This window comes from Calypte anna, chromosome 25 (assembly GCF_003957555.1).
Source record: "Calypte anna isolate BGI_N300 chromosome 25, bCalAnn1_v1.p, whole genome shotgun sequence".
NCBI lineage: Eukaryota > Metazoa > Chordata > Aves > Apodiformes > Trochilidae > Calypte > Calypte anna.
Window position 1 is genome coordinate 1,382,043 of NC_044270.1, and position 15,197 is coordinate 1,397,239.

Here is a 15,197-nt window from a genome sequence, read left to right on the forward strand (position 1 = left end):
GGGGGGGGGGCTGTCCCGAGGAGGGAAGGGTGCGGGGGGCAGCAGGGCGAAGACCCCCGACCCGCTCAGCGCTGCCCGCACTCAAGATGGCGGCGCCCATGGGGCAGCACTGCCCTCAGTAAAGATGGCGGCACCCTTACGCCACGCCCCTTAACGTCACGCCCTTAAGCAAGATGGCGGCGAGGCGGGCCGCGCCCCCTCACACGTCACTTCCGGCCCGATCCAAGATGGGCGGATCCCGGCGGTCCCGCTATGGTGGATGAGGCGGCGCGGCGGGCGGTGGCGGAGCTGCCGCTGCTGAGAACGGCGGCGGGGCCGCGGGACCGGGAGGGATGGGCACCGCGGCTGAAGGAGGAGTACCGCGCCCTCATCCAGGTGTGCGGCACCGGCATCCGCATCACTCCGACCGCTTTCCCCCGGTTCCCGTTCGCCCCCGGTCTCCGGTTTAGCCCGGTTGCCGTTTCTTCGGTCTCTCTGTTCCTCCCCTGCTCTCCCGTCTCCCCCCCCCTCGGTGTCCCACCGCGATCGTTCTCCTGCTCACGCCCCACACTCCCCCCCCCCCCGTTCATTCCCGTTCGGGTCCTTTCCGTTCCTTCCCCGGTCCCCTCCCCGGTGCTCGGTTGCCTCCGGTTTGTACCCCACCCCGCTGACCCCTTTTCCCCCTCAGTATGTGGAGAACAACAAACGCGCCGATAACGATTGGTTCCGTCTGGAGTCCAACGCCGAGGGCACCCGGTGGGTGAGCGGGGCTGGGGAGGGGGGACACGGACCCAGGGCACCCCCCGCCGGTTGCTCCGGAGCCATTCCGGTGCCTCAGGATTCCGGATTGAGCGGGTGGGGCCCCCATGGACCCCCCATATGTTACAGGTGGTTCGGGAAGTGCTGGTACATCCACGAGCTGCTCAAGTACGAGTTCGCCATCGAGTTTGATGTGAGTAGGGGGGGGTGGTGGTCCCGTAGGGCGTGGGGGCAGCGGGGTGCTGCTGACCCCCCCATCTACACCTCCTGTCATGTCTCCCCCCCCCAGATCCCGGTGACCTACCCCAGCACCGCCCCCGAGATCGCCATTCCCGAGCTGGATGGGAAGACGGCCAAGATGTACAGGTGGGGGGGTGGGGGGTGATCCCAGGGTTGCCCCTGCCCTGCGGGAAGGGGGGGTCCTTGGGGTTTCCCTCTGCACCCGGGGTGCGGGTTCAAGGGGTGCTGATGTGTCCCCCCCCCATCTCCCAGGGGGGGCAAGATCTGTCTCAGCGATCACTTCAAGCCCCTCTGGGCCAGGAACGTCCCCAAATTCGGCTTGGCACATCTGATGGCACTGGGGGTGAGTCTGGGGGGTGTCCCTCGGAGGACGGGGGGGTGGGAGTCCTCGGGGGGGGTTGTACCTCCTTATGGCTGCTGACCCTCTGTCTCCCAGCTGGGTCCCTGGCTGGCGGTGGAGATTCCCGACCTGGTCGCCAAAGGCATCATCCAGCACAAGGAGAAGTGAACGGGAAGGAGGGGGGGGTTGGGAGGCTCAGCCCCCCCCTGCCCCGGGGAGGTGAACCCCCCTCCCCCCACCTCCCTTACCTGCTCCCCCCACACACCCCGCTTCGCTGCTGCTCCCCAATAAACTGCTCAGCCCCTTCCTTGCCCCGCCTGCTGCTCTCTGGGTCCCGTCGGGGGGGGTCGGGTGGGGACTTGGTCCCCCGGAAGTCCCCCCCCCTCTCTTTACCGGGACGCTGTCCCTTTAAGACTCCCGGATGGGCGGGGCGGGGGCGGGGGAGGAAGACGCCGCTGGGTTTCCATGGCGACGCGGCTGTCGCGCTCTCTGGGGGCGTGGTCTGGCGCGGCGCAGGCGCAGTCAGCTCGAGCGAGGCCGGCGGGGGCGGAGCCGGGGCGGCGGGGAACAAAGATGGCGGCGGGTGGTGCGGGAGTTGTTGCCATGGCGGCCCGCGGGAGGTAACGGGCGGCACCGGGGGGGTGGGCGGCACCGGGCGGCTCTGCGGGGATGAGGATGGAGGGGTGGGCAGCAATGGGGGGCAGGGGGACACCGGTGTCCTGCGGGGGCAGGACAGGGGATAAGGGGGACAGGGCCCTGGGGGGGCGGGGAATGGCGACCGTGTGGTGAGGGACGGTGCTCGCTGGGGAGAGGGGCAACCGGAGCTGGGGATGGGGACAGAGAGATCGGGGTGGGGAGGAGAGGGCAGGGGACGGTGGGGGGGTGGTCTGTGGGGCATGCGGACAGGGATGGGAAGGGGGGGACAAGGCAGAGGTCAGTGTCCCGGTGGGTTCTGGGGGGACACGGAGAGGGGGGAGATGAAGGGGATGGGCAGGGGGGACACGGGGCAGGGGTGGCCCCATGGGGTGTGGACAGCGCTGGAGAGGGGCACAGGGAGCAGGATGGGGACAAGGCTGGACAGGCTGTAGCAGGGTGGGGGCCAGGAGGACAGAACCGGCTCCCGGTGCTGCTGGCACCGGTTCATCCCAATCCCCATCCCGGGGGGTGCAGTGCAGTGCTCTCCTCCCGCGGGTGCTGCGGCAGCCGCATGTGGGGGGCTGTGGGGTCTCCCTGGGACCATACTGTTCCCTTCTCCATAACCCCGAATCTTTCTCATGCCACAGGGCCCCCGTGGACGGGACTCTCCGGCCAGCTGCTCGCCGCGGGGGGCTGTGAGCGGTACTGGCGGGAGGAGGAGGAGGAGGAGGAGGCAGCGCGGCGAGAGAGGTGGGTGCCCTCCTCAGCCCCCCTGCCTGCTCTCCCAGCTCCACCATCATCACCCCAATCCTCTCCACTCAGGGCTCTGCTCTCAGCCGTCCCCACCATGCCTCAAGCTTCGGAGCACCGCGTCGGCCGGGCCAGGGACCACACCGTTGTCACCTCCCAGCCCAAGGCGGCCACCAAGCTGCCCAGCGGCCACCGAGCCCTGAGCCAGGAGCGCCACGCTGCCGCCATGGCCGCCGCCGACAACGGGCTCTCCCCGGCACCCAAGCTTCGCCTGCTGCCTCCCCGCCCCGGCCCCATGGATGACCGCGGCAAGAAGCTGGAAGGGGACCGGGGCCGGGCCTCAAAGCGTGGGGAGACCGTGCGTGGCGTGGCGTGCCGGCGGGGACCCCTCAAAGCCGACCACGCCGTGCGGGTGCCGGGCTCCCCGCAGGCGGGCGCCGTGCCGGGCAGTGCCTCCTTCTCCCTGCCCGCCGGTACCTCGCTGGCAGGGCGCGAGGCCGAGCGCCGGCGCAGCAACCTGGCCCGTTCCAAATCCATCAGCATCGGGGACCTGAGCCAGGGTGGTGGCGGCGGCGGTGGCGGTGGCCGCGCCGAGGACATGGCGGCCGTGCTGAGTCGGTTGGTGCTGAGGGACTGCGGGCACCAGCTGAGCGCCGGCTCGCTGGCCCTGCGGAGGAGCTCCTCGCTGAGGAGGGTCAACGTCTCCCCGGGGCTGGACGGGAAGCCCACCGCCCCGCTGCTCTCTGTCCGGCCCGAGGGCTGCCCCCGGACTCGTGCTACCCCCAACCCCACCTTCGCCCACAGCCCCGACAGCCCACCCCCCGGCAGAGCCCCGGCCCCTGGCCGGACCGAGGAGAAGGCAACAGCTGTAAGAGCCTCAGGATTCATCTCTGCTCCCCAGGAAGCCCCAGGAAGGGGGCGATGGTCTCACCTCTCCCTGCTCCGCTCCTCCTGCGGGATGCTCTCTGGGGAAGGGCTGAGCCCCCTTGGATGCAGAGGGGGGGCCTGAGGGGGAACGGTTTCCGCATCCGCTTTCTCCCAGCCCTGTCCTCTGCTCGCCCTGGTCCACGTGTGGGGATTAGGTGACAATCCATGGCCACCCTGCAGCCCTGGAGGACAGGGACGTGGCTGGGACCCCTGTGGAGTGTCCCCCACTGGTGGGTCCGGGTGGGAGCCCCCCATCCTGCCGAGCCCCCCCTGCTCCCAGCACTGCTCCCAGCCCCTTGCAGGGCAGGCAGGTGTGTTTGTCACCACTCCCTGTCCCCCGGCCTGTCCCCAGGGTGGCTCTGCCACTAATTAATCCCCCCGAGATGAGCCTCCAGCAAGGCCCAGAATAGCCAGGGGAAATCGGATCAGCTAACGAGCAGTGGCTTAGTGAGGCAGAGGGGTTCTGGGGAGCCGGTGCCGCGGTCCCGTCCCGGTTCCCCGGTGGTGCCAGAGCTGTGCCAGAGCCATGCCGGGGCTGCAGGGAGCCACGTTGGTGGAGCTGCCCCGCAAGCTGCACCGCAGCCTCCTCCCCCGGCAGGGTCGTGGCACCGACATCGCCGAGTCGGTGGTACACACGGCTGTCATGGGGCTGCTGCTCGTCAGTGGCCAGGTGACACCTCGGTGGTTGGGGGTCTGTCTGTCTGTCTGTCTGTGGGGGGGGGGGTGGTGGCCGGAGGGGTTAATGGTGGGGGACAGGTCTCACCCTGGTCCTTTTGTGTCCCTGCAGACCCAGCACACCCTGCTGCTGGGCTCGGGCCACGTCGGCCTCAGGAATCTGGGCAACACAGTAAGTGACTGCAATCCCCGTCCTCCATCCCTCCTGTCCCTCTGGTCCTGCATCCCCGTGTCCCTAGAGCCCTTCCATCTCCCTGTCCCCATGTCCCTTAAGCCTTCCCACCCCCTGTCCCTTTGTCCCCTCTGAGGACCCATGAGGGACCCGCTGTCCCTTGGGCATGCATCAGATTGAAGCAGACAAGTTATGTGGGACACCGTGTCCTCAGGGATCCCGCAGCCCCAGGGGTGGCAGGGGGGACATGATGAGGCCTGGTGTCCACCCAGGGCAGTGTCCCAGTGTCCCCCACCCCTCCTGCAGTGCTTCATGAACGCCGTGCTGCAGTGCCTGAGCAGCACCAAGCCGCTGCGGGATTACTGCCTGCGCCGGGACTTCCAGCAGGAGCAGCCCCCTGGCCCCCGCGCCCCCCAGGAGCTCACCGAAGGTAGGCTGGACCCCCCTGCACGTCTCCATCCACCCCCTAAAAACCTGCTGGCACTGACCCCCCCCCACATCCCCTGCCCCCACAGCCTTTGCCGATGTCATTGCCGCCCTCTGGCACCCCGACTCCTCCGAGGCCGTCAACCCGGGGCGCTTCAAGGCCATCTTCCAGAAATACGTCCCCTCCTTCACTGGATACAGGTGTGGCACAGACCTCCCCCTCTTCCCCCCCACAACCCTGGGGGACCCCTTGGACCCCCCCCCATCCCTGAGGGCAGTTGTGGGTGACAGGTCCCTTTCCCCACAGCCAGCAGGACGCCCAAGAGTTCCTCAAGTTCTTCATGGACCGACTGCACGTGGAGATCAACAGGAAGGGCCGCAGGACCCCCAGCATCCTCTCGGACACCCGGCGGACCCCCACGGTGGAGGACCCCGAGACGTTAAGGTGAGGGACAAGAGGGTTCTGGGGAGAGGGGGGTGTGGGGGGTGTCCCAGCTGTTGGGCCACAGCCCAACCCCCCCCGAACTTCCCTGCAGCGACGACGAACGCGCCAACCAGATGTGGAAGCGATACCTGGAGAGGGAGGACAGCAAGATTGTGGGTGAGTGCTGGCAGGCAGGGGTGACCCCCTAAGACCCCCCCGAGCTCCTTGGGGCGCCCCTATTCACCCATCTTAACCCTCCCTCCTCACCCCCAGACCTCTTTGTGGGGCAGCTGAAGAGCTGCCTCAAGTGCCAGGCGTGCGGCTACCGCTCCACCACCTTCGAGGTGTTCTGTGATCTCTCTCTGCCCATCCCAAAGGTAGGGATGAGGAAGAGCCCCCCCCTTGCCCACCCCCCAGTCCCCTCTGAACCCTCCCTGAGTTCTCTGTCTCATCCTCTCCCCCTGCAGAAGAGCTTTGCTGGTGGCAAGGTCTCACTCTACGATTGCTTCAGCCTCTTCACCAAGGAGGAGGAGCTGGACTCGGAGAACGCCCCGGTAAGAGGGTGGGGCTGCTGGGGGGGCACCCCTGGCTCAGCACCCCCACCCTGGTGTCCCCAACACCACCCTCACCGGTGCCATACTGCCAGCAGGTCTGTGACAAGTGCCGGCAGCGGACACGAAGCACGAAGAAGTTGACCATCCAGCGCTTCCCCCGCATCCTGGTGCTCCGTATCCTCTAGGGACTGGGAAGGGGTGTGTGTGTGTGTGTGATGTGACCCCCATGCTGGCAGTGAGGCCTCGGGGGTGTCCTTGTGAGTGGGAGGGGTCACTTCTAGGGCCTGCATATCCCTTGACACTTCCCAGACCTGAACAGGTTCTCCACCACCCGATACTCCATCAAGAAATGCTCCGTTTTTGTGGACTTCCCCCTGCAGCAGCTCAACCTGCGGGAGTTCGCCAGCGAGAAAGCGGGTGAGCTGGGGGGGGGAAAGAGGACACACCTTAAGGGGGGGGGGGATACATGGCCAGGGGGCAATGCTGAGCCCACCCTCCTACCTCAGGCAGCCCAGTCTACAGCCTCTATGCCCTCTGCAACCACTCGGGCAGCGTCCACTACGGCCACTACACAGCTTTCTGCCGGGACGCTGCCGGCTGGCGCGTCTACAACGACTCCCGGTAGGTCCTGACCCCCCCTTCCCTGACCTCCTCCTCCTCCTCACCCCGTCCCGCCTGGCTGGGACCCCCCCCCAGCTGACAGGCGCGGGCTGAGGGTGCTGTGCAGCGTCTCGCCCATCAGCGAGAACCAGGTGCCGTCCAGCGAGGGCTACGTCCTCTTCTACGAGCTGGAGGACCCCCCGGGCCGGCGGCCCTGAGACCCCCGAACTCCAGCTGGGGGGCTGCTCCCTCCCCCCTTTAACTCTCTGGCCCCCGACAGCCGCCCCCCGGCTCCCCGCGCCCGGGCAGGGACCGAGGGCGGCGCCCTCTCCGCAGCCCCAGGAGGGGCTTTTGTGAATAAATTTACTAAAAAAACCCAAAACGCCCCAATTTGAAGGTGTGAAGGGCGGGGCAGGAGGGCGGGGCGGGGGGCGTGGTCAGAGGGGAGTGGCGCTGCGCATGCTCCAGGGGGCGTAGTCAGTGGGCAATGCGGGGCGGGGCCTGATGCGCTGAGGGGCGTGGCTTGAGGGGCGGGCTTAAGTTGGCGCCCGCCATACGTACCGGGGGGGGCGGTACCAACACCTGTCAATCACAGCACCGCGCTCTGCTATTGGTTTGTCATCACTTTAGCTCCGCCCTTCATCTGCTCCCTGCCTGGAGGGGGCGGGGCCTGCTCAGCCCAGGCGGTTCGAGGGGTCCCGGGGGTCCCGGGGGTTCCGTCCCGCTGACCCGCACGGCCCAACACCCTCATGGCGCCCACCGTGGTCGTGGTTGGGGGCGGCATCAGCGGTCTGGCCGCCTGCTACCACCTAGCCCGCGGTCCCCGCCCGCCCAAGGTGAGGCCGGGCTGACCCCCGGGGGGCCGGGGCCCCCGCCCGCCCTTACCTGGGTGGCCCCAGGGTGACCGCCGTGTCCCCAGGTCCTGCTGCTGGAGGCCAGCGACCGCCTAGGGGGGTGGCTGCAGAGCACCCGCACCCCCGACGGGGCCGTGTTCGAGCACGGACCCAGGGGCATCCGCCCCGGGGGGGTGGTGGGCACCGACACCCTTCACATGGTAAGGAGGGGCTGGGGGATGGGATCGGGGGTCCTTGGGTCTCGGTACGGGGTGCTGGAGAGGTCCCAGGGGACTGGGGGCTCTGTGAGTGGGTTCTGGAGGCTGGAGGGTGTCCCCTGCGTGGGTACAGCGGTGTAGAGGGAGTTCCTGGGTGGGTGCAGGCATCTGGAGGAGTTTCCTGGGGTCTGGAGGTCCCTGCATGGGTGCTGGGGTCCAGCTGAGCTGTCCTGGGTGGGTCCTGTGCCCTCGGCTGTCTTGGTCCTCCTCGTCCTGTTCTGTCCCCGCAGGTCTCTGAGCTTGGCCTGGAGGGTGACATCCTACCCGTCCCCGGGGACCACCCGGCCTCCAGGAACCGTTTCCTCTACACCGGTGGAGCCCTTCACAAGCTGCCCTCGGGCCTGGGGTAGGTGCCAGCCCCGATGTCACCCTGGTGCCACCCGTGGGTAACCATTGCCCTGAGCCCTCAGTGTCCCCAGGGGTCTGCTGCGGACGGTGCCCCCTTTCTCACGGGCTCTGCTCTGGAGCGGGTTGCGGGACCTGACGGCACCGGCGGGGACAGAACCCGACGAGAGCGTCCACGCCTTCGTTCATCGCCGCTTTGGGCCCGAGGTGGGAGCCTGCGCCGGGCGATAGCACCGGGGGCTTATCAGGAGCTGGCAGGGCCCGGGCGGGGACAGACCTCACCCCGCAGTGTCCCCACAGGTGGCTGACATCGCCGTGGACAGCCTGTGCCGGGGGGTGTTTGCCGGGGATTGCCGGACCCTGAGCATCCGCTCCTGCTTCCCCGCACTCTTCGAAGCCGAGCGGCGCCGGCGATCCGTCCTGCTGGGGCTGGCGCTGGGCCCTGGTGAGCACGGGGTGGGGGGACACGAGGGGTGGGGGACATCCCACTGGTGTGTCTGTGGCAGGAGAGGACCCTCAGGTTGTCCCCGCAGGGAAGGGGCGCGGGGTGGAGTCGGGGCTGAGCCGTCGGGCGCGTGCGGAGCGCTGGAGTCAGTGGTCGCTGCGGGGAGGGATGCAGAGCTTGGCCGAGGCCTTGGCTGCCTTCCTGCGCCCACGCGGCGTTGAACTGCGCTGCCACGCACCCCTGCGACGCCTGCGACGCTGCCACGATGGGCGGTGGCAGGTATGGTGTGGGCACAGGGGGTGGGCAGGAGGCTAGGACCCCCAGGACCCCTCCTCACTGCTGTCCTCCCTGCAGCTCACCCTGACCGATGGCACCGTCACAGCCGACCACGTCATCAGCGCCCTCCCGGCTGCAGGTACCAGGGGTGCCCGGGTTCCCCTGTGGCTGGGGGTGAGGGGGTTTGGTGTTGTGTCCCCCTCCCATATCCCCTCTCCTCCCAGCCCTGGCTGAGGTGCTGCCGGATGAGGCTGAGCCGCTGGCGCAGGAGCTGCGGCGCATCCCGGCCGTGTCGGTGGCCGTGGTCAACCTGCAGTACGAGGGAGTCACGCTGCCTGTCACGGTGAGAACAGCACCTGGGGATGACCCCAGCACCCCTAGGTGTCCCCAGCACCCATGGGTGACCCCATCCCACTCACACCCAGGGTTTTGGGCACTTAGTGCCTTCCTCTGAGAACTCTTCCCTCCTGGGCATCGTCTATGACTCGGTGGCCTTTCCCCAGCACGATGGCACCGGGGCCTCCTCGGTGCGGCTGACAGTGAGTGGCTTGGGATGTTGGGAAGGGGGGGGACACGGTGACAGATCTGGGGGGTGCTGACAGTGCCACATAGGTGATGCTGGGAGGAGCATGGTTCCAGCAGAGCTTTGGGGACCCAGCAGCGGTGGCACCGGAGCAGCTGCTGCAGCGGGCACAGGCGGCCGTGCGGGAGCAGCTGGGCCTGGAGCCACCTCCGATCCGCTCCATCGTCCGGGTGCACCAGGTGGGTGACACTGGGGGGGTCAGGGGGTGACACCCAAGAGTGCAGGACACCCACAGAACTCACCAGTTGCTCCCCCTTCCTCCAGGCCTGCATCCCACAGTACACACTGGGCCACTGGCAGCGCACAGGTAAGGAGGGGTCAGGGTGGGGAGGTCCCCGTCCCCTCTCGAGGTGATGCCACTCAACTCCCACCCTCCCAGAGCGCATCACACGGTTCCTGGCAGAGCAGCAGTTGCCCCTCAGCCTCATCGGAGCCTCCTATGCCGGCGTCTCCGTCAACGACTGCATCGCCAGCGCCAAGGCAGCTGTGGGGCGGTTGTTGCGGTGACCTGGCCTGCCCTCCACGTGCCCCAGCACCAGCCAGCCCTGCCGCAGTAGGACAAAGTGTTTGGTTTTTAATTGAAAAATCCTTATAAAGGTCCAGGGAGCAGCTCATAAATAGAATAAATAACCACGCGCCGGCAGCGCAGCCTGCGGCTGTGCTCGGAGCAACAGGGCTGGGCCCGTCCCTGGCTCACCCCAACCCTGGTGCTGCCTGCACCCCTTCCCGGGGGTGCCCCTGCTATCGGGCACTGGCCCCGTGGCCAGCAGCTTCACTGTGGATCGTGGCTCCCTCAGTCTCCTCCAGAACGGCCACGGATCCCTTCCCAGCACTGGGTCACAGCGAGCAGAGTCCACGTGGGGGCCGTGATGGCCAGTGGCTAGCGGGCTCCCTGTGGCAGGCTCTGGTTGCCCCCACGGGTGGGCAGGGTCCCTTCCTCAGGCGCTGCTGCCACACCAGTGCTGCTCCCCGGGGGGGCATCACCCTCCTTGGCAGCTTCGGGGCTGCTCTGGGTGATCCCCGGTGCAGAACCGGTGCCGTTACCTGCCAACGGCTGCGGCGTGGGCAACCGGGGGGACAGGGACAGGGACAGCCCCGCTGCCTCCCGGGGCAGTTTGCGCAGCATCTCCTCACGGAAGAGGTTGGTGCTGCTGCGGGGCCGTTGTCCCTCGTGGCCCGGTGCCGGCGCCCGGTGTCCCCGTCCGGCGCGGGGGTCGGTGCCGATGTCCACCGTCAGGTTGGTGTAGAGGGGGCGAAGGTCCTTGGCCAAGAGCGTGTAGGTGAGGGAGTTCATCCCATCCTGCGTCCACATCCGCTGCGTGCGGATCAGGAGGTCGAACCTGAGAGGTGGGGACGGAGGGGAGCGTCACCCCTGAGCCCCCCCCGTGGTCACCACCCCCCACACACCCCCTCACCCCCCACCTGTGGGGGTTCTCCTCGTTGCCTTTGTCACTCTTGTGCTTCACCATCTTGTAGTGTCCGATGGAGACGGGGGGGGCGGGCGATCTTCATGCCAGCCAAGCGCACCCTGCGGGCACAACCCCCGCGTCACCCCAGGGGCTGGGGGGCACCTGCGTGGCCCCCCAAGTGGCAGCACTGGCCCCTACGCCCCACCCTCTGTGGTGACACCATCCCAGGGCCTGGCAGGAGGGGGACAGCCACAGGGGGGACAGCCACAGGTCCTACCTGGTGGCGATGTCATCGTCCTCGCCGCCCCAGCCCCAGTACTCGTTGGGGAAACCATTGATCTTCATGTACTGGTCAGGGGTGAGAGCTGAGACCCCCCCAAAATACTGGGGGTACGGCAAGCTGCAAGAGGAAGGCAGAGGCTGAGCTGAGGGCAGACCCCTGACCCCACAACCTGCTCCTCCCCGCCGTCACTCACCTGTACCCAAATTTATTCATGGCGACGGAGACGTGTTTGGGGTTCCAGGGGTCGCAGGTGTAGATGTTGTGGTCGTTCTCAGGGATGAGATCCACATCGTGGAGGAAGAGGCAATCCCACTCCTCGTCCTTCAGCGCCTCCTTCACCCCCACGTTCAGCAGCTTGGCCCGGTTGAAGGTGGAATTCCCGGCCTGCGGAGCAGGGATGGTGGTGATAGCACCTGGGAAGCCCCCCCTCCTGGTGAACCCCCCCTTGGTGAAGCCCCCCCCGGGTTCAGCAGCCCCCGACTCACCTGGTGCACGACGTAGATGCCGTACTGCAGCTGCTGGCGCTGGAGGAAGGGGTGCAGGTAGTAGAGGAGGTGTCCCAGGTGGGTCTCCCGGTTGCGGTGGGGGATGATGACGGCAGTGCGGGAGCGGGGCTCGCAGCTGGGGGGTTGGTACCGCCCGCCCTCCTGCACCAGGGGGTTCTTCTCCTGGATCTGCTCCAACGTCGGCACCCGGCTGAAGCTCACCGTCAACGGGCCGACTGCAACGGGGGAAGGGAGGGAGGGAGATGGGGGGGTTGGCAGGGTGTCCCCAGGGCTGCCCCCCACCCCATTTGCTGGACTGAACAGTGGGAAAGATAAAAAACCCCAGATCGGGGCATTTCCCCTCGGGGGGTTTCTGTTGGAGGGCTTCCTCCCCGAGGTGGGGGGCTCGTCCTTCCCCCTGCGGTGTCGGTCCCTCCCCAACGGGACCATTCCGTTCCCGGTCCTTCCCGGCGCAGGGAGAGCGTTGTGCCCCGGTCGGTTCTTGCCTCTTGTGGTGGGGGAGGGAGGGTCCCCAGCACTCACCGAGAAGGGGCGATCGCTCAGGGCAGAAGGGCAGCGGCAGCGCGGGGTCGGGGGGCGGCCGTCGGGGCAAGAGGAGGCTGAGGTTGGCGTAGACGTCGTGGGTACGGGAATAATCGAAGACGGGCCCGGTGGAACGGCCGAAGAGGGAGGTGAGGTTCCGGAACCCCCCCAGAGAAAAATAAGCGACGAAAGCGAACTGGCAGCCGATGAGCAGCGCCAGCGTGCAGGGCCGCTCCAGCAGCCGCCGCAGCATGGCGGGGCCCGGCGGCGGCTCCGGGAATCACCGGGGGGACGGAGTACCGGGGGGGCCACGGGGAGAACCGTGGGGGTCACGGGGAGCGCTGGGCCGCATCGCGGGGCTGCGGGAAGGAAGGACCGGAGTCAGGGGAGTGGGCTCGGTCCGGACCGGCCCCAAACCCCCCCTCCCACCACCACCACCGGACCCTCCGGTACCTGCGGGCTGCGCTACCGCCTCAGCCCCGCCCGGCCGCCGCCGCCATCTTGGAACGGAGAGACCGTGAATGGGGCGGGGTGTGGTGACGGTAAAGGGCGGGTCCCGTGACGTCACGCGCGTTAAAGGGGCCGGATCGGTGTCCCCGCTCACCCTCCCCCGGGGCGGTGCCTGCGGGGCGGGGACACGGGGGAAGTTGGGGCACGGGGGGAGCACGCGGCCCCGCTGTAGCGGAGAGGGAAACCGCGGTGCCACCCGGGACCCCCCCGGGGGAAACCGAGGCCGTGGGGTCCCGGGTGGGGGTTGGCAACGGGGGTGGCGGCCCCGCTGGCCGGGAAATAGGACCCAGGGGATCCCGCCTGGGGGCGTGGCCAAGCTGTTCCCCGCCCACCGTGCGCGCGGGCAGCGCTATCCCGTCGCCGCGGCAACCGCCCACGCTCCCGCCGGCGTTGGCCACGCCCCTCCGGATGACGTCACGGCGGCGGCGCGCTGCGATTGGTAGCGTTGGCGGGTGAGGCGGAAGTGAGTGGGCGGGGCCGAGCCATGGCGGCGGCGGCGGCCGCTCGGTGCGGGCGGGACCCGTGCGGTGCCCTCTGCCCGCTCCTCACCTACCTCGGCGTGGGCTACGCCGACTACGCCGTGCTGGCCCACGTCCTGCCGCAGCCCGCCCTGCGCGGCAGGTGATCGCCACCGGGAATCATCGAGGCGGGCGAGCGGGCTCCGGTGTGGGGAGGGGTGGGCGGACGGGGACCCACGGTGCGTTGTTCTGACCCCCCCCTCCCGCCGCCTCCCCGCAGCCCCTGGTGCCCGGTCCACGCCGCTGCTTTCAACCTCATCGTTCTGCTGCTGCTGGCCAGCCACGCGCGCGCTGTCCTCGCCGACCCCGGTGAGCGCCCACTCCCCCCCCCCCCCTCGGGACCCCCCCACTCCCGCTACGCACACACCGGGACCCTCTCCAAAACCACACCGGGTGCTGACAACCCCCGCTGCCCATCCCCAGGCTTGGTTCCCCTCCCGGACACCGCCATCGACTTCTCCGACCTGCGCAGCGCAGCCCCGCGGAAGCCCGAGAAGGTGAAGGGGGGGTGGGGGTGTCCGCAGGGGGCGAGGGGCTGCAACCCCCCCCCTCCCCAAGCTCTGCCGGTCCCTGCTGAACCCATCCCCCCTGTCGCGACAGAGCCCAGAGGAGTGGACGGTGTGCGAGCGCTGCGAGGCGTATCGCCCCCCCCGCGCCCACCACTGCCGCGTCTGCCACCGCTGCGTGCGCCGCATGGATCACCACTGCCCCTGGTAGGAGGGAGGGGACCTGGGGGGGGGGTTCCAGAGACCTCTGCCACCCCCTCCGTCTGTCTGTCTGTCTGTCTGTCCACCCCTCCACAGGATCAACAACTGCGTTGGTGAGTTGAACCAGAAATACTTCATCCAGTTCCTCTTCTACACGGGTGAGTGACCACCTGGGGGGGTCTCTGTGTCACCCTCCCCCCCCAAGCCCTGGGGAGGGTCTGGGGGGATGTGGTGTGGGCTGGGGGCTGCTCACTGCCCACCCACCCACCCACTCACAGCTTGCTCTGTGCCAGGGCTGGCTAGTCTCTATGCTGCTGGGCTAGTGCTGGCCACCTGGCTGGGACCACCCGGCAGGAGCCCCGTGGGGACGGCAGCGGGAGGAGAGAGCGGCAGCAACCGGATCCAGACGTGAGTTGGGGTGGGGTGGGGGTCCCGTCTCTCCCCTTTGCTAGGAGGGGAGGTCTGGGGGGAAGGGGAGGGGTCCCCCATCCCTGCTCTGACTGGCGTTGCCCCCCCAGGGCTCACAGCATCGTTCTGCTGTTCGAGTCCCTCCTCTTCGGGGCCTTTGTTGCCGTTGTGTTTTATGATCAGGTGAGTGGGGGAGGGGGCCACGGGGGGACACCGGCATGGAGGGTGGGGGCTGTGTGCCAGCGGTGATGTCCCTGTCACCCCCAGCTCGTTTCCATCATCACGGATGAGACCCCCTTGGAGAAGCTCCAGAAGAAGGGGCTGAAGGAGATGGACCGTGGGGGGCTGCGTGCCCCCAGACCCAAACTGGCGCTGCTGCGGGAGGTGTTTGGGCGAGGTGTGTGGGGCTGGGGCAGTGGTGAGTTGGGGGTAAGGGGTCCCCACGGGGCTTACACCTTCTCTTATCTCTCCGGGTAGGCTTTGTGCTCTGCTGGCTCTGCCCCTGCAGCTGCAGCCCCCCCCCAGGCCCGGGGTACAGCCCCCTGCCCAGTCGCTACGTCTGAGCCCCCCCCACACCCGGGAGGACGCTGGAAACACTGTCAGCAGCTCCATGCTGGGATTTGGAGCTGGAGGGAGCTTCACCACCTCCGAGCCTGGCTGTGTGAGCCCTCTCACCCCCCAGGGGATGAATTTGCACCCCCAGACCCACGCACCCACCCAGCAGCATCCTGTTGGCACTGTGGTGGGGGTCCCGGCAGAGCGGGTGCCCAGCCCCACCCACCCTGGGGCACAGGGCTCTGGGAAGGGGGTGTCAGGAGGGTCCTGGGGCAGTGTGGCCGTGCCCTGTGTGCCCTGCTGTCATCTTGAGACAGGGACAGACCTCCGGCCACCCCCAGGGCTGATGCAGCAGGAGGAGGTACCCAATAAAGTCCCGTTCGGTGCTGGGTTGGTGCTGCAGTTCTTGGGGGGGGGGGCGACAAGGCACTGGTAGCAGTGAGGAGCTGAATGCAGCCACAGGGCCCCCGCTGTGCCCACTACACCCATCAGCACACCCGAGGCTGCCGGCTCCATAAATAGCTTTAAATTACAACA

At 68.3% G+C, this 15,197-nt stretch overlaps 5 protein-coding genes across 7 annotated transcripts; 4 read left to right on the forward strand and 1 right to left on the reverse strand.

The window, feature by feature from the left end:
• The first annotated feature begins 221 nt into the window (after window positions 1–221).
• UFC1 (ubiquitin-fold modifier conjugating enzyme 1) lies at window positions 222–1,625 on the forward strand. The gene is made up of 6 exons (XM_030465088.1): window positions 222–375; window positions 668–735; window positions 868–931; window positions 1,028–1,104; window positions 1,231–1,321; window positions 1,415–1,625. Exons 1-6 carry the CDS (start codon window positions 253–255, stop codon window positions 1,484–1,486), a joined length of 495 nt encoding a protein of 164 aa, XP_030320948.1. The 5' UTR covers window positions 222–252; the 3' UTR covers window positions 1,487–1,625.
• A 239-nt stretch (window positions 1,626–1,864) lies between these two features.
• USP21 (ubiquitin specific peptidase 21) lies at window positions 1,865–6,857 on the forward strand. Of its 2 annotated transcripts, none has more exons than XM_030465075.1 (14): window positions 1,865–1,938; window positions 2,602–2,704; window positions 2,777–3,572; window positions 4,419–4,478; window positions 4,785–4,908; window positions 4,994–5,105; window positions 5,212–5,349; window positions 5,441–5,505; window positions 5,602–5,705; window positions 5,796–5,882; window positions 5,975–6,056; window positions 6,192–6,299; window positions 6,389–6,503; window positions 6,610–6,857. In XM_030465075.1, the coding sequence occupies exons 3-14, from the start codon at window positions 2,802–2,804 to the stop codon at window positions 6,698–6,700; spliced, it is 1,857 nt and encodes a 618-aa protein (XP_030320935.1). In that variant the 5' UTR covers window positions 1,865–1,938; window positions 2,602–2,704; window positions 2,777–2,801; the 3' UTR covers window positions 6,701–6,857. The 2 variants fall into 2 exon arrangements, with proteins under 2 accessions (XP_030320935.1, XP_030320936.1); XM_030465076.1 differs by having other exon boundaries at window positions 5,978–6,056.
• A 263-nt stretch (window positions 6,858–7,120) lies between these two features.
• On the forward strand, window positions 7,121–9,860 carry PPOX (protoporphyrinogen oxidase). The gene is made up of 12 exons (XM_030465077.1): window positions 7,121–7,318; window positions 7,402–7,536; window positions 7,824–7,939; window positions 8,013–8,145; window positions 8,239–8,383; window positions 8,472–8,662; window positions 8,738–8,798; window positions 8,884–9,002; window positions 9,085–9,198; window positions 9,272–9,421; window positions 9,507–9,549; window positions 9,622–9,860. Exons 1-12 carry the CDS (start codon window positions 7,232–7,234, stop codon window positions 9,747–9,749), a joined length of 1,422 nt encoding a protein of 473 aa, XP_030320937.1. The 5' UTR covers window positions 7,121–7,231; the 3' UTR covers window positions 9,750–9,860.
• B4GALT3 (beta-1,4-galactosyltransferase 3) lies at window positions 9,797–12,496 on the reverse strand. Its single transcript, XM_030465078.1, is given in 8 exon segments — window positions 9,797–10,582; window positions 10,665–10,738; window positions 10,740–10,770; window positions 10,929–11,051; window positions 11,128–11,318; window positions 11,420–11,655; window positions 11,963–12,321; window positions 12,416–12,496. Coding segments are annotated over 7 exon segments (1,368 nt in total). The 5' UTR covers window positions 12,216–12,321; window positions 12,416–12,496; the 3' UTR covers window positions 9,797–10,122.
• A 442-nt stretch (window positions 12,497–12,938) lies between these two features.
• LOC115599657 (palmitoyltransferase ZDHHC3-like) lies at window positions 12,939–15,051 on the forward strand. 2 transcript variants are annotated; one of them, XM_030465085.1, is made up of 9 exons: window positions 12,939–13,093; window positions 13,211–13,299; window positions 13,414–13,487; window positions 13,591–13,703; window positions 13,794–13,855; window positions 13,991–14,105; window positions 14,216–14,288; window positions 14,373–14,502; window positions 14,583–15,051. In XM_030465085.1, the coding sequence occupies exons 1-9, from the start codon at window positions 12,957–12,959 to the stop codon at window positions 14,666–14,668; spliced, it is 879 nt and encodes a 292-aa protein (XP_030320945.1). In that variant the 5' UTR covers window positions 12,939–12,956; the 3' UTR covers window positions 14,669–15,051. The 2 variants fall into 2 exon arrangements, with proteins under 2 accessions (XP_030320945.1, XP_030320944.1); XM_030465084.1 differs by having other exon boundaries at window positions 12,953–13,093; window positions 13,976–14,105.
• Window positions 15,052–15,197: the final 146 nt, after the last annotated feature.